A 14165-nucleotide genomic window follows, 5' to 3' on the forward strand; every position below is an offset into this window, starting at 1 on the left:
TTATGGTTAAGTTAGATCTTAGATTTGATGACTGTGATATGGTTTTACTGTCCTTCATCGACAGGTTTTTAAAATTTGCACATTTATCATGAATTTATAACTGAACAGTTGGGGTGTGTTGAAGCTGAACGGTTGGCACATGTTGTAGCTGAACGGTTGGGGCGTGTTGTAGCTAAACAGTCGAAGCTGAACAGTTGGGGCGTGTTGACGCTGAACAGTTGGGGCGTGTTAAAGCTGAACAGTTTGGGCGTGTTGAAGTTGAACAGTTGGGGCGTGTTGAAGCTGAAACGGCTGTGGCGTGTTGAAGCTGAAAGGAACGGCTGTGGCGTGTTAAAGCTGAACGGGCTGGGTGTGTTGAAGCTGAACTGGCTGTTGGCGTTTGTTAAAGCTGAATGGCTGTGGGGTGTTGAAGCTGAGCGGCTGGGGCGTGTTGAAGCTGAACGGCTGGGGTGTGTTGAAGTTGAACAGTTGATTTTTGTTGCAGCTGAACAACCCTGACATGCGAGTGGTCATCCTGAAGGAGTATGTCCAGAAAAACTTCCCTGCCTCACCGCTCCTAAACTACGCCCTCGAGGTGGAAAAGATAACCACATCCAAGGTAGGAGCTGCGCTGGTTATTGATTGCCTGTTACATACGTATGATCAAAAATATTCTTGGAGTCTGTCAATCAGCCTTCATAACTTTCTGCTTTGGAAGCTTCTGATTCGGGTTGTTCCAATGTCTTAAGCAGTTTTATCCTTCAAGTGCTTGTCATTTGATGTAAATACTCCATCACAAGTTGTAACTGAAGATTAATAAGTCTTGGTTCTTCAGCAGTGTGAACATATTTTGGGGTTTAGCTGACACTCTAAAAACCGCTCATTTCTTTCTCCAGTTAACTTGATTAATCCACTCACGTTCAGAGTTGCTTCCCTTGGGCTGTCAGACAACCTTTCATCATGGTTTAAGTTCCAGTCCATCAGTATGTCTGTACGTTTGTCAGCACCATGCAGGTGTCTGTGAGACTCATCAATACTGGTAGTCCTCGCATATCAGGGGCGGTGGGGTAGCCTAGTGGTTAATGTGTTTGCTCATCAAGCTGAAGACCCGGGTTCAATTCCCCACATGGGGACAATGTGTGAAGCCCATTTCTGGTGTACCCTGCCGTGATATTGCTGGACTATTGCTAAAAGCGGCATAAAACTCCCACTCACTCACTCACACCACATGGGTACATTGTATGAAGCCCATTTCTGGTGTTCCCCGCCATGATATTGTTGGAATATTGCTAAAAACTCACTCACTAACTAACTCACTCACTCCTCACTCACTCACTCACTCCTCACTCACTCCTCCTCCTCCTCTCTCACTCCTCACTCACTCCTCCTCACTCACTCCTCCTCACTCCTCACTCACTCACTCCTCCTCCTCCTCCTCCTCACTCCTCCTCCTCACTCCTCCACTCCTCCTCCTCCTCACTCCACTCACTCCTCCTCACTCCACTCACTCCTCCTCCACTCCTCACTCCTCCTCCTCACTCCTCACTCACTCCACTCCTCACTCACTCACTCACTTACTCACTCATCAAGCTTACATCCAGTCATATCACTGAAATACAGGTCATGGCTGTATGAACCCGACTAACTTAATCTTTTTAGAAATAGATACCCTAGCCCTTAGTGCTGACATGGACAATGTTCCATGTTGTAGAAGAGATAAATCTTTCAGTTGTTCTTCAGCCTTTTTTGGGGAGACCTTTTTATAGCTGGAAAATAATTTTTAACATTTCATTTCACACGTAAACTTTTGTACTATTTTCCAGAAACCTAATCTGATTCTGAATGTTGACGGCTTCATCGGGGTCTCCTTCGTCGACCTGCTGAGAACATGTGGCTGCTTCACGAGGTTGGTACTGTCATCACTGTTTAATAATGGTAACACTGAATATATGAGGAGAGCGGAAGGTCGCGGGTTCGATCCCCGACCGCGTCATACCAAAAGACGTTAAAATATGGTACTTGTTGGTCCCTGCATGGCGCTCGGCATAAATGGGTACAACAAGGACTGGTCGGCTCGGAGTCAGTATACTGTGTCTAAGTGGGGTATTCATGCTTCACTGCGGCATGGTATCTCAGTGGGCTAGCACTATAAAACCAGCTTCAGTCTGGGCTAGTACAAGCAGGCGCACATACCATACACACACATGCACGTCTTCATATGAGCGAAATATTCTCAAGCACGACGTTAAACCTAATTTCACCTCACCTCACCTGAATATATGAATGTAAAGTATAGGGCTGGATATTGCCCCGATTCTCAAATTGTGATATATTGCAATAATTGAAGAGATATTGTAATACATATTGTGATATATTGACTGGAAGGTTTCTGCCCAAGTGTGTACATCATTAATTAATAATAGCTCTGTGTGTGACATTGTCTTCTTAGTTACTGTTACACCATACTTTCTGTATGTCAGTGGTTTACAGATAAATGAAATGATACAGAGCCTTAATGTAGAATGTTTAATTGAAGTACTGCATTGCAAGTTTTGCGAAAATAATGATAAATTTAATAGTATAACATGATTTTCATTATCAGCGTTGTTTTCTTCAACAGAATGCACTTCTAAGCAGTATGTAATTATTGTTACTGTATGTCAGTGATTCACTCAGATTAAACTCCAATATAAACATGTGTTAACATGAGCTATTGCAAAATGAAAACAAAAACATGATTTAGGTGAACTACTTGAACTTTAAATCTCATGTGACATCCAATATATTAGTAAGATTCTTGACTAGAATGTCATTATGCAGTCCTACAAAAGACTTTGGCCTTTATGATAATTTGAAAACATATGTCCTATTATATAACAAACAAAATGGTCACTCAGGGCCAGGGGTTCTACAAATACGTCCAAATAAAAGATTGGTAAAATCTTTTAAGGGCATTTAGAAGTGGAAGGCGTTAGAAAAGCAAGATTTATGGATGTCACCTTCTTTATTGTGAATAGCATCTTTATTGATGAAGGAGCAAGCATGCACTCCGAAACGTTGTTATTCACAGCAAGAAATTGACATCCATAAATCTTGCATGCTTTTCTTAAAAGATTGGTCCATTTGAGGCCACTTAATTCCTCCAAAATGTCACATTTGAAACCATGATTCAAATCCACCAAACTTAAAGCATTTGGTAGAATATTTGGCTCTTTTGGAGCCACTTATAAAGATTCTTCCACTTGTAAGATGTTACATGAAACCAAGAGAAATAAATGTATATTTGGTATTTATTAAATGTTTATTTAAAACCATACTCACTCTTATCTGCAAACTGGACTGTAATTTGCTTTGGTTATGATAGTGCTGGCAATGTCATGATGTAGAATTTGTATTCACTTATAACATGCATGTCCATTACGGCGAGGACAAAAAATTCATACCTGACCATTATTTTACAGAGAAGAATCCCAGGAGTATGTAGAAATCGGTGCCCTCAACGCCCTGTTTGTTCTGGGACGAAGCATGGGATTCATCGGCCACTACCTGGATCAGAAGCGTCTGAAGCAAGGATTGTACCGCCATCCTTGGGACGACATCTCCTACATCATGCCCGAGGGCTTGAATGAAACCGCGTGAAGCTGTGATCATCATGAACATCATTGAAACATGTTGTGGAGAGAAAGTAGTATGACTGTTGATATGGATCACATGATCGTGTGTATGGGATCACTGAGTGAATTGTCCGTGTGGGAAGCCTCCCATTCATGTCCATGTGGAATGGATCTCGTTATTCACGTCCATGTCTCATTCCTTCTAGGGTCAAATGAGCAAATATTATGAACAAAGATTAGAATATACGTACTGTATTTACCCTATCAAGCGTCGTGTGGCACGATGCTCTTTGATAAGTACCCGTTTACATCTAAGTGATTGGGAAGATTATTACAGTGAATATAGAAGCTCAAGTTACTTTCAGATTTTGCCAGCAAAATAATAACATTCATTCACAAAATGTTTTGGCAAAAATGCCAATCTCATTCAATGAACAATGTTTTCTGTTCATGAACTATGAAATATGACATTTACGACACCTTGTCTTTGGTAGATAACACCTATATCTGATAAACGTATATGGGATAACACATGTAGGTTTTAGCCAGGTGGTTAAATGTTTAGCTGGCATTGTTGGGGTTTCATGTTATGGGACATGTTTGATTAATGCTTTATTGATTCTATTTATTTGTGCCATTGTATATTTACAGAATTTTATGTTTTGTTATTTTTGCTTTCTTGATCTCCAGTTGTTTTGTTCGTACTTTCTTGCATTCAAGGTTAAAATTGTCATTTTGATAACGCTGAAGCATAGATATTGGTGAAAAAATGTGATGACACTTACAACTTGATGCCAGTATGTTATTGACATATCACTATCAATCTCATTAAGATCTGTAACAGTGCTGGCTATGGCTTCTTGTGGTGGCAGCAAGCACAAGAATCGGATCTAAAGTGGATATTACACACATGCAGAACCATTATTTTGGAGTTACATGATATTTGCTTGCTGCACTGTCCTGACAGCTTTGTTTCTTTGTTTGATTTCATCATGTCTAATTAGCTGCAAGTTAAGATTTTTTAACAGACCTCTTGAAATCCTTTGATGTGGAAGCATCGTGTTGTCGTGGATCTGATATCGTGCATTCCAGTCATCTGTCACTAATCTATTGAACAGTTTCCTTGGCAGGCGTTCGAGTTGGAGGAGGCTCGTCTTTCATTCCAGGTCTCATGTCGCACTTCTTTTGTTCCTTTTAGACCAATATTCTGTCATTTGACAGTTGCACATACATAGGCAAAAATACCCCCCAGTCAATATTGATGAAGTGCTTGTTGAGAGGGGAGGGAACAAATATGCTCACTATTTAAAATTTGGGGGTGGGACTGAGTATTTTGTTACAATCCGAGTGTTTTTGGTCACCACTGCTAAAAGACATGTTCGTCTCTGGAGCTGGCATATTTTGTCCAGATTTTGACAATTCTATTTATTTATTTTTAAAACCACCATCCTCAACATCATGGAAATGGTCAGACCCCTAGCAACCCCCATGATCTGAACAATATACTACATATTAGTAGTCAAATGTCTGTTACTGTTTATTTGAAACCTGTGAACTTTGTTTTCACCTTTGTGATACTTTGCAATATTAGTTCTGTAACCATGGTAACATGTTCAGTGACAAACATGATCCGAGACAACTATACTGCTCAAAACTGTTAAAGAACATTGATTCTTTCAAGTTGTTATAGATATGGTGTCATTAGGTGCTCCTTAACTTCTTTGAGTGGTATGTAGTTAGTGAATCATGAATAAAGTTGTTTCCATTGGGGTGATCTCTTTCTTGTCCTGGGCCTAGATTTTTGAAGCTCTCTTAGAGCTAAGATAGTTGTAAGTCAATGTTAATGTATGGCACTTACGACTATCTTAGCGCTAAGAGAGCTTCGAAATCTAGGCCCTGGGTGTTAGGTTATAGGGTTAGAAATGGATGCATTAGCCTCTGTAGGGTATGCTAGTTTGTGTTGGAGAATATTAATATTATGTACATAGGTGTGATAGATCAGGGAGTAGAAGTGAATCTTGGCCACATCTTTTGACTTGAGGGTTTATGGAATGTTATTCATTTTCATGGGTAGGTTGAAATGTCTTCACTATTTCATAGCCTATAGTCATATGATGCCATGTTCTACTTAAACCTGTGAATATTGACAGACTTTAGGTCCAAATGGAATCGAAAATATATTTGTACCTTATAAAATTGTATTAGTCTTTGGGAGAAAAATATGTGTAAGCCAACTGAAGATATTTGCAATTATTAAACTGGATAGGGGAGAGACGGCATTTCATTTTGTAATTACTTATTTTTAGGTGATTTGCAAGACTGATGAAAGTGTGGCTTGAAGATTTCAGCCCCTGACATAATGTACAGAGTAGATGCTGTGATGGCTGGACTTTGTTATTACTGGTTATCACCTGATAAAATAGTGTAGTTTCTGCACATTTGTGATACATTGTTACACTGTGCAACTAGTGGCCATGGCTGGAGGATATACAGGTATATCCACCAATGTTGGGGAACAATGTGCTTATTGTTTAGACATGGCTAAATCTGTTTGCCACATTTTTCTAGACATGTTCTATGGGAGATAACCTCTCAGCCTGGATTTGCACTTTGTCCTGGCCATATCTCATAGAAATGGCTAGAAATTGAGGAATATAGGGTGTTGTAGATATTAGCCTGGTTGGTTAAGTTAGTGGTATTTAATACTTGACACTGGCCAAACAGATTTTGTCAAATAATTTATTTATATCCCGACAGTATAGACTAACACATAAGTTAATTGAACATTATCCTTAACTGTTTCCATGGAAACACATTTTTCCTAACAGTCATTGGAAATGTGGTATCCGTGGTAACAGAGTTTTGATGGAGGATTATGTCGATGATTTGAATGGCAATGTAGATACTGGCATAAGATAACTATATTGTGGGACCACTTACGCAAAGAGTAATTAACTATTCGTCATGCTGTAACCATGGTAACATGTCTTGTGACTAGAAGTCAGATGTAGGCTTGGTGCAGTAATAAAGCTGGGAAACTATATCTGGTGTGTTTGTTTTGTGTGATAGTAGTTTACTGATTGACCTGTGAAGATCAAGGTTTGTATTGGTCTTTGGTGACCCGTGCTTGGCAAAAGAGGTCACAAACAGGATCACCTGTTGAACTGAATGTAAGCAGGTGAAATACTGTGATGTTGTAATCAGTTCATTTGTTTAACACAACACTTGGCGATATTCCAGTTTTACGATGACTATCTGGACTAGATCAACCTGTGACTGACAGCCCGAGCATCAAATTCAAAGACATACATAAACTTCGCCATTCAATTCCATCAGTTACCATTATCGTCACTGAATCAAGACGTTAGAAAGCTGATTATGCCATTCATGTTTTATTCTTACTCAAAAATATAACTGATCCTCTGAAGAAACTGTGTACACAATGTGGATGGAGGACAAATTACAAAATGAAAACGGATGTATTCTCTACATGATGATCAGCATGTGCACTCGGCCACTATTGAAATCAGTTTGTCACACAACATACAAAAGGAATATGAACGTGCAGTGAAGAGTTGCATCCCTCAGTCATGGTAGGATATTATAAGTTATCACATCGTGTCGAGGGAAATACAGGGTTTTATCAGGCCCGAGTAAGGTTGTATTCCCCGAGCCGGAACCAATACAACCTTACGAGGGACTGATAAAACCCCGTATTTCCCTCGACACGATGTGATAACGCATTTATCTAGCCGAATGTTTTTACTAAATGAAAAGAAAAGAAAATTCTCAGTTGTGGCAAAATGTTTTCTTGCTGCCATGTTGACAACAGCTGATCGATTGACCTCAATGCAGCTTACGTTACTAAAGGCTTGGCGATGCACGCTTTTCTCAGTTCGCGTGGTCACCGAGGCGTGGCGGGATAATACGACTTTTGTACTCCCTGCTCGCTGATCGTGATGGGTGTACATGGTATTTTATCAGAGTCACGTGAACCAATCAAAACTCGACATTCTTACATGAGGCTGGATAAAGTGACTTATCCCAGATTGAACCTATATTTTCTACACATGCTCAAGGTAAACGATAACCTGTTTAAAGGGCTGCCATGCACATACTGCTAATGAGAGGGACATTGTGGATTCAACACATTCAAAATGGCATTCGATCAATTTCATAATTTTTGCAATTCAAACAGATCAACCTGACACAAGGCAGGATGATAAATGTGTTTGTCTCCAGTGGGGCGCACAAACTTCCTCTCATCACAGTTACCCATGCTGTTGTGTTGAACTATGACAAACATTTTTATGCCAACAAGTTTTTAATATCAAATGTAAAATCCAGTTCTCTACCCTTATCCTTCTCTCAGGTCATGGGGCGGTGGGCTAGCCTAGTGGTTAAAGTGTTCGCTCATCACGCTGAAGACCCGGGTTCAATTCCCCACATGGGTACAATGTGTGAAGGCCATTTCTGGTGTTCCCTGCGGTGATATTGCTGGAATATTGCTAAAAGTGGCATAAAACTCACTCACTCACACTTTTATGTGACGACAGACACAAGATCAAGGATCGGCTTTTCTATGTTTGTTACTAAACGCCACCCTCCTTCCAGCAATGACAACATATATATTATCTTTTCATATATCTGAGGGGCGGTGGGGTAGCCTAGTGGTTAAAGCGTTCGCTCCTCACGCCAAAGGCCCGGGTTCGAATCCCCACATGGGTACAATTTGTTAAGCCCATATCTGGTGTCCCCCGCCGTGATATTGCTGGAATATTGCTAAAAACGGCGTAAAACCATACTCAGTCAGTCAGTCAGTCACATATCTGATATTTGTAGAGGTTTTACAGAAAGAATGATTGAGCAGCACTGACCACATGTAACCATGGCAACATGACATTCTTTCCACATACTGGTACATCCATTACAACACATACATACAGATCTCATATTGTTGCAAAGAGTGCATTAAACATGTTGAAGATTGGGAATCATTTTGTGAAAGACTCAAACACACATCACTTCAAACAGTGCAAGTTCTTTCACAGGAGGAAGATGTACTTGAGTTGTGAGCCCCGAGAACGAGTGTTGAAGACATCACCAGTTCCTCCAGTCTCTCATACTCCAGTGAATCACAGTCATCTTCCTCCACCTTGTGGGCCGGTGGGGTAGCCTAGCTTGTCACGCTGAAGACCCAGGTTCGATTCACCACATTTCTGGTGTCCCTCACTGTCATATTGCTGGAATATTGCAAAAGCAGCGTAAAACCAAACTAATTCACTCACTCCTCCACCCTGCTCATCTTCCTCCACCCTGCTCATCTTCCTGCAACTTGGTCATCTTCCTGCAACTTGGTCACCTTCCTCCAACTTGGTCACCTTCCTCCAACTTGGCCAACTTGGTCATCACCACTTTGTTTCTCAATCTCCTTGTACTCTTTCCACCAGACTCCTCCATGGTCTCTGTCCAAAATAGTCTCTGTAAAATAGACGAGCCTGCTACATCAGACATCTGCAGCAACTCACAATAAGCTGATATCAGAATACACACCAGTCAGTCACTCACCACGCTGTAAGGGCAGCATTTTTATTTTCTGTGTTTCTCATTTCCCGACCAACCCTTCTAATCCTATAGCTCATCTCCCCAAAACCAACACAGCCAACACGGACCTAAAACGTACCTCCTTATCATATAAAATGTTTATCTTTTAATCAGTCGATGCCACAAGTCCACAGAACGTCAGAAATTGTAATAAGAATTACAATAAATGAGAATCAAGAACATTATTTAGATAATTTTGTCTTTACTAAGTTGGGGTTTTTTGGGTTTTTTTCCGGCCGACCGACCCATGTTCAGAATTTGGTTGCTGCATGAAACACAAAAAACAAGAAGACAAAGTCATCAATATCCCCCGCAATGGCAAAATACTCTTCATGATTATGTCTACGAGTTATGATTATGTCAAATATTTAGGTGTGTATATAGAAAAGTGGAAGGAGAGTATTGAAAGGTTTTGAAAGTTCTGCTCCAGAAAGGAGCACTATCACCAATTTCAGTCTAACTCAAACTTGTTGCCATGGATATGACAAAAATATTTTATTCAGAATTCCAAAACTACCAAAAGGCACCAGTACACCACCAGATCTATCTATGTGCCAAGTTTGGTGAAGGAATAGTGAATGGTTTTAGAGTTCTGCTCCGGAAAAGAGCACAAACACCAATTTCAGTCTAAGTCAAACATGTTGCCATGGAAACGCCAAAAATATTTTATTCAGAATTCCAAAACTACCAAAAGGCACCAGTACACCACCAGATCTATCTATGTGCCAAGTTTGGTGAAGAAATATTGAACGGTTTTAGAGTTCTGCTCCGGAAAAGAGCACTACCACCAATTTCAGTCAAAGTCGAACTTGTTGCCATGGAAACGCCAAAAATATTTTATTCAGAATTCCAAAACTACCAAAAGGCACCAGTACACCACCAGATCCATGTATGTGCCAAGTTTGGTGAAGAAATATTGAACGGTTTTAGAGTTCTGCTCCGGAAAAGACAAATGTGCACGGACGGACGGAGTCCATTTTAATACCCCCCGCAAATCGCGTTGAGGGGGATAAAAAGGTGCCCTAACTACAGCTGGCCATTTCCAACCCAAATTGATAGTTCCAGCAGGTTTTGTTTGTTGTTCAATGTCGCACTCAGCAATATTCCAGCTATATGGCGGTGGTCTGTAAATATTTGAGCCTGGACCAGATAATACTAGACAACTGGGAGAAATTCTGTATCATTTAATGTCTGAGAACTGATGGAACAGGTTCATCAGATTTCACCACATTGTTTTCTGTTCTTTATTACCATGGTTACGGAAACTTACTTTTTGACTGAGCCATTTCTCTGTCGACTGTGGACAGAAACAAGATGTTGCTGTTCTGCTGCTGTCTGTAGACACGCTGAAACAAACAAGACGGACCTGTTCCACTGCATTTCTTGTCTGCGCCTCCTGGTAATTAGCGTGTTTCTGTGTAAATGAGACACTGCCTCTATATAAATAAGATAAACACTGTCTGCAAGATTGTTCCATGTCAGCCATGGGGACACAGTTCAGTTTTACCTTGTTACATTCATATGTACCAGCAGAGATGCAGTGTTGCAAATAATAGTTTCAAGGATCAAAATTAGTAGTTTGACCATAAAATTAGTAGTCAACTAAACACTTAAAATCATGAAGGACTCTGAGAAAGATAATATGACACTAATCAAGAGTGAAGCTTGAATTTCACACATCGGTTTCGTATAATCAAACGTAAGGGACGGTCACGTGGTTAAATCATTCCGATAGGATTGTCATTTTCTGTCAGTACACAATAAGTGGGTCACATCGCAAAGGTATTGAAATCAGCTTCATATTTCTGAAAGACAATTTCGCTAAAATTATGTTAGTTACTTGCAATGTTCAAATGTGTCATTAAATTTGATGGATGAAGGTAATTGAAGTCCAAAAATGTATTTAATCGACGAAAATATATGGTTTTGTCCATATATCCAAATTTTAATGAATTTTCTTCAAATTTCATAGAATTTCTAGTGCAATCGTATTGGTGTAGTTTGAGGTTAAAATTCGTAGCGACTACGACAAAACCGTAGAGGTTGGCATCTCTGTACCAGGCATATCACTTTTCAGTTTGGACAGAAAGTAGTTCAAAGAATTGAAGTCTCAAAATCACAGTAATAGCATGATCGCCAACCCTAAACCCTTATCATGATTAATATTATCACCCATTTTTGACAACATTTTGTAACCAGGAAACGCAATGTATACTGGAACTCTCTATTATTGCGGGCTCTCTAATATCGCGACCCGTGAAAACATTGGGAAAGCAAAAACACCACACCCCACATCAGCTGTTTACATATGCAAATTACGTAAAAACAAATCATTGCTCTCGAAAAAGTCGTCTATTTCATTGGAACGTCATGTCTCATCATAAAAATATTAAAGCATCTTTTCAGCAAGTTCTGGAACATCTTGAACTAGTATGACCCCTACTGCCAATACATCTGGCATGAATCAAAACTTACTCCGTCAAAAGTAATCCTGCGACAACTATAAGGTCATTTGCATATTTTCCATCCTAAAAATGTAACAGGAAGTAGCAGTTTCACCCTGCACACGGCAGCAAATTTTATGGTACGTTTTAAGGCGGCAAAACAATATTTTGTTATTGTTACCTTGTATCTAAATGAATAGAAGTTTCCTGTGTTTTTGTTGAAAACATGATGATATTACTAATATTAGTAATGTGAATGAAATTCCTCAATAATTTTTAATGATAAAACTATTTAGATTCATCACTTGTCTTAGTAAACATTTCACAGTGTCATTTGCTTGTGCCACGTGCCATAGTAAGAAAATAGCAATGCCGCGATAATAGAGAGTTGCTTCAATTTCCGTCTAAGTCTAATTACTGCACTTAAAAAATGCTGCATTTATGAACTCCAAATACGTACTGCTCCTTTCCTGATTGACTTCATCTCATCTTGAAGAACCTTCTGCTCAGTAATCTGTATACAATCAAAGGGCATGAAAACTTCAATAAAATACAATCAGGCAAACAATGAACAAAATGAAAGGACTTTAACATGATAATTAAGAACCATTTTCTGCCCATGCAATATTTTTGTGCAATCACATGTCCAGGGTATACTCTAACTAACAAAACCCTCATTACTAGTCATAGATAACCCGCTGACTGATGTATATCTGTATAGATATCATCCCCCAGATAAATCTGTGTTATTTCAGTTTGGAAACAAAAACATATTTCAGTGATTAGCAAGATTGATAATAATAATAACAATAGTTATAATTTATATACATGTAATTGAACAGCACAGATATCCAGTAAACTACCACTCAAGAGCACTTCAAGGTGCCATGACCTTGATGATTTACTTTATATGATCACTGCTGGTCAGAAAATCGATAAACTAGGCCCCAGTTTAGTATCCACTAAATTGGGGCCTAGGTTATCGATTTTCTGACCGGCAGTGCTTCCTATGCTGTTTTAAAAAGATGGTGATTGTGATTAGCACATTATGTTCTTGTAGGTTGCAAGTTTCTGAATTGGGAAATGCACAAAGTTAGGTTACTGAGCTACTGTCTGAAGAGCCACCGTAAGTTTTACTTTTTATTTATCACAAATATCAGTCTCTTGCTTAGATCTAATTTGCATATTATCATTCTTAAACTTAGATGCTTCAGTTATCCGTGCAAAAGAGAAAATAAATACATCTGTAGTACGACAAACATCATTAATTGATTATTTCCTCACACTTGTCAAGTGTCTGGACGTTGTAATATCCTCTACATTGGTGAAAACGAAATCTTGCCTGACCGAGACAACGACGCTACTGTTTGTGAATAAATATTGCAAGCACATACTCCTGTGGTCGTACCTTTGAATCAAGCTTCTGTTTTCTTCTAACAGCTCCTGTATTAGACATTGTGTCTAAATTTCACACATCAAACATCAAACTTAAACTGGAGAAAGGTGTTTCATGTTTGTCGACTGCAAGACACGATGGTAACAAATCATGAGAATTAGAGTTACCCGCCCCTGGTTTATTACAAAGTTAGTATGCGGAAAACACGGATTGGGATATCATATTAGCATTTTGTAGAAGTATGAAAAAATATATCATTCTCTGGACAAAATTTCAAATATACAAAGAGTTAATCTTGCCAGTCAGAGGCATTGTTAACATTCCTTAAAAACTCACAAGTAAACAGGGGGTGTCATGCTGCAGTGCCTCTATCTATGTTAGGATGTCATTGAGATAGAAAGTTTTATCTGGAATTGAGTTCATTATTTGAGCACCTGTTCATTCAAAAACATAAATAATTGAGGTCTTAAACATTAAAAAATATCTTATTGCAGATCTCAAACCTAAACCCTACCCATCATCCCTTCAAACACAAATGGTTCCTTTCTAAAGATTCCTTAGTAAGTGTAGTGAAATTGCATGTGTTTTGACTCCCAAAACGTATTTCTTTACTTACAAGCATCCAATCTCTGTACTTCTACACAGCAGTCGTAATTCCAAATTATTTGAATGAATTTTCCAGTTCGTAGATCACTTGATTGTCTGGTTTGTTCACAGTGTCAGGTAAAAAAATACTTCCATTTTAGAGCAGGACATGCTTACCCTTTCTCTCTCTTCCGGCCAAAAGCCCCTCGGGACAATTGCCCCATGGTACAAAAGCAGTTTGAAGTTACCAGCCCTGATGTCTTGCTGGGTTTTTGGCTTATTTCATACACTGACAAAATACCCTTGCTAATTTGAGCACCCCTGTCAAAATTCTGTAAAAGAACCTGGAGAATTCACTGATCCAGGGCCCCGTTCCTCAAAGCGATCTTAGCGCTACGACAGTCGTAAGCCTATGTTAAAGTATGGGAGTTACAATCATCTTAGCGCTATGATCGCTTTGAGGAACGGGGCCCAGAGTGACTCAAGTTTCACACCAACCATTGTTTTACGTGGTCTATCTGCCAGGTGGGTACAATAACAAAA

The 14165-nt window shown here is 39.4% G+C and overlaps 2 protein-coding genes across 6 annotated transcripts in view; one reads left to right on the plus strand and one right to left on the minus strand.

The window, feature by feature from the left end:
* Window positions 1-6636, plus strand: part of LOC124285067 (ATP-citrate synthase-like) — a 68670-nt gene extending 62034 nt beyond the window's left edge. The window contains 4 exon segments of the mRNA XM_046721210.1: window positions 485-598; window positions 1803-1885; window positions 3441-5377; window positions 5487-6636. Coding sequence (XP_046577166.1) covers window positions 485-598; window positions 1803-1885; window positions 3441-3618 — 375 coding nt within the window. The 3' untranslated portion in view covers window positions 3619-5377; window positions 5487-6636.
* Window positions 6637-7773: 1137 nt separating this feature from the next.
* On the minus strand, window positions 7774-13201 carry LOC124285080 (ASNSD1 upstream open reading frame protein-like). Of its 5 annotated transcripts, none has more exons than XM_046721231.1 (5): window positions 13050-13201; window positions 12102-12155; window positions 10468-10543; window positions 8975-9058; window positions 7774-8936 (listed from the first exon to the last, which is right to left on the minus strand). In XM_046721231.1, the coding sequence occupies exons 1-5, from the start codon at window positions 13095-13097 to the stop codon at window positions 8914-8916; spliced, it is 285 nt and encodes a 94-aa protein (XP_046577187.1). In that variant the 5' UTR covers window positions 13098-13201; the 3' UTR covers window positions 7774-8913. The 5 variants fall into 5 exon arrangements, with proteins under 5 accessions (XP_046577187.1, XP_046577186.1, XP_046577190.1 ...); XM_046721230.1 differs by having other exon boundaries at window positions 7774-8898; window positions 8956-9058; XM_046721234.1 differs by having other exon boundaries at window positions 10464-10543.
* Between the last annotated feature and the right edge of the window lie 964 nt (window positions 13202-14165).

The sequence above is a fragment of the Haliotis rubra genome, unplaced genomic scaffold (assembly GCF_003918875.1).
Source record: "Haliotis rubra isolate DU_JTF1 unplaced genomic scaffold, ASM391887v1 Scf351, whole genome shotgun sequence".
NCBI classification, from domain to species: domain Eukaryota; kingdom Metazoa; phylum Mollusca; class Gastropoda; order Lepetellida; family Haliotidae; genus Haliotis; species Haliotis rubra.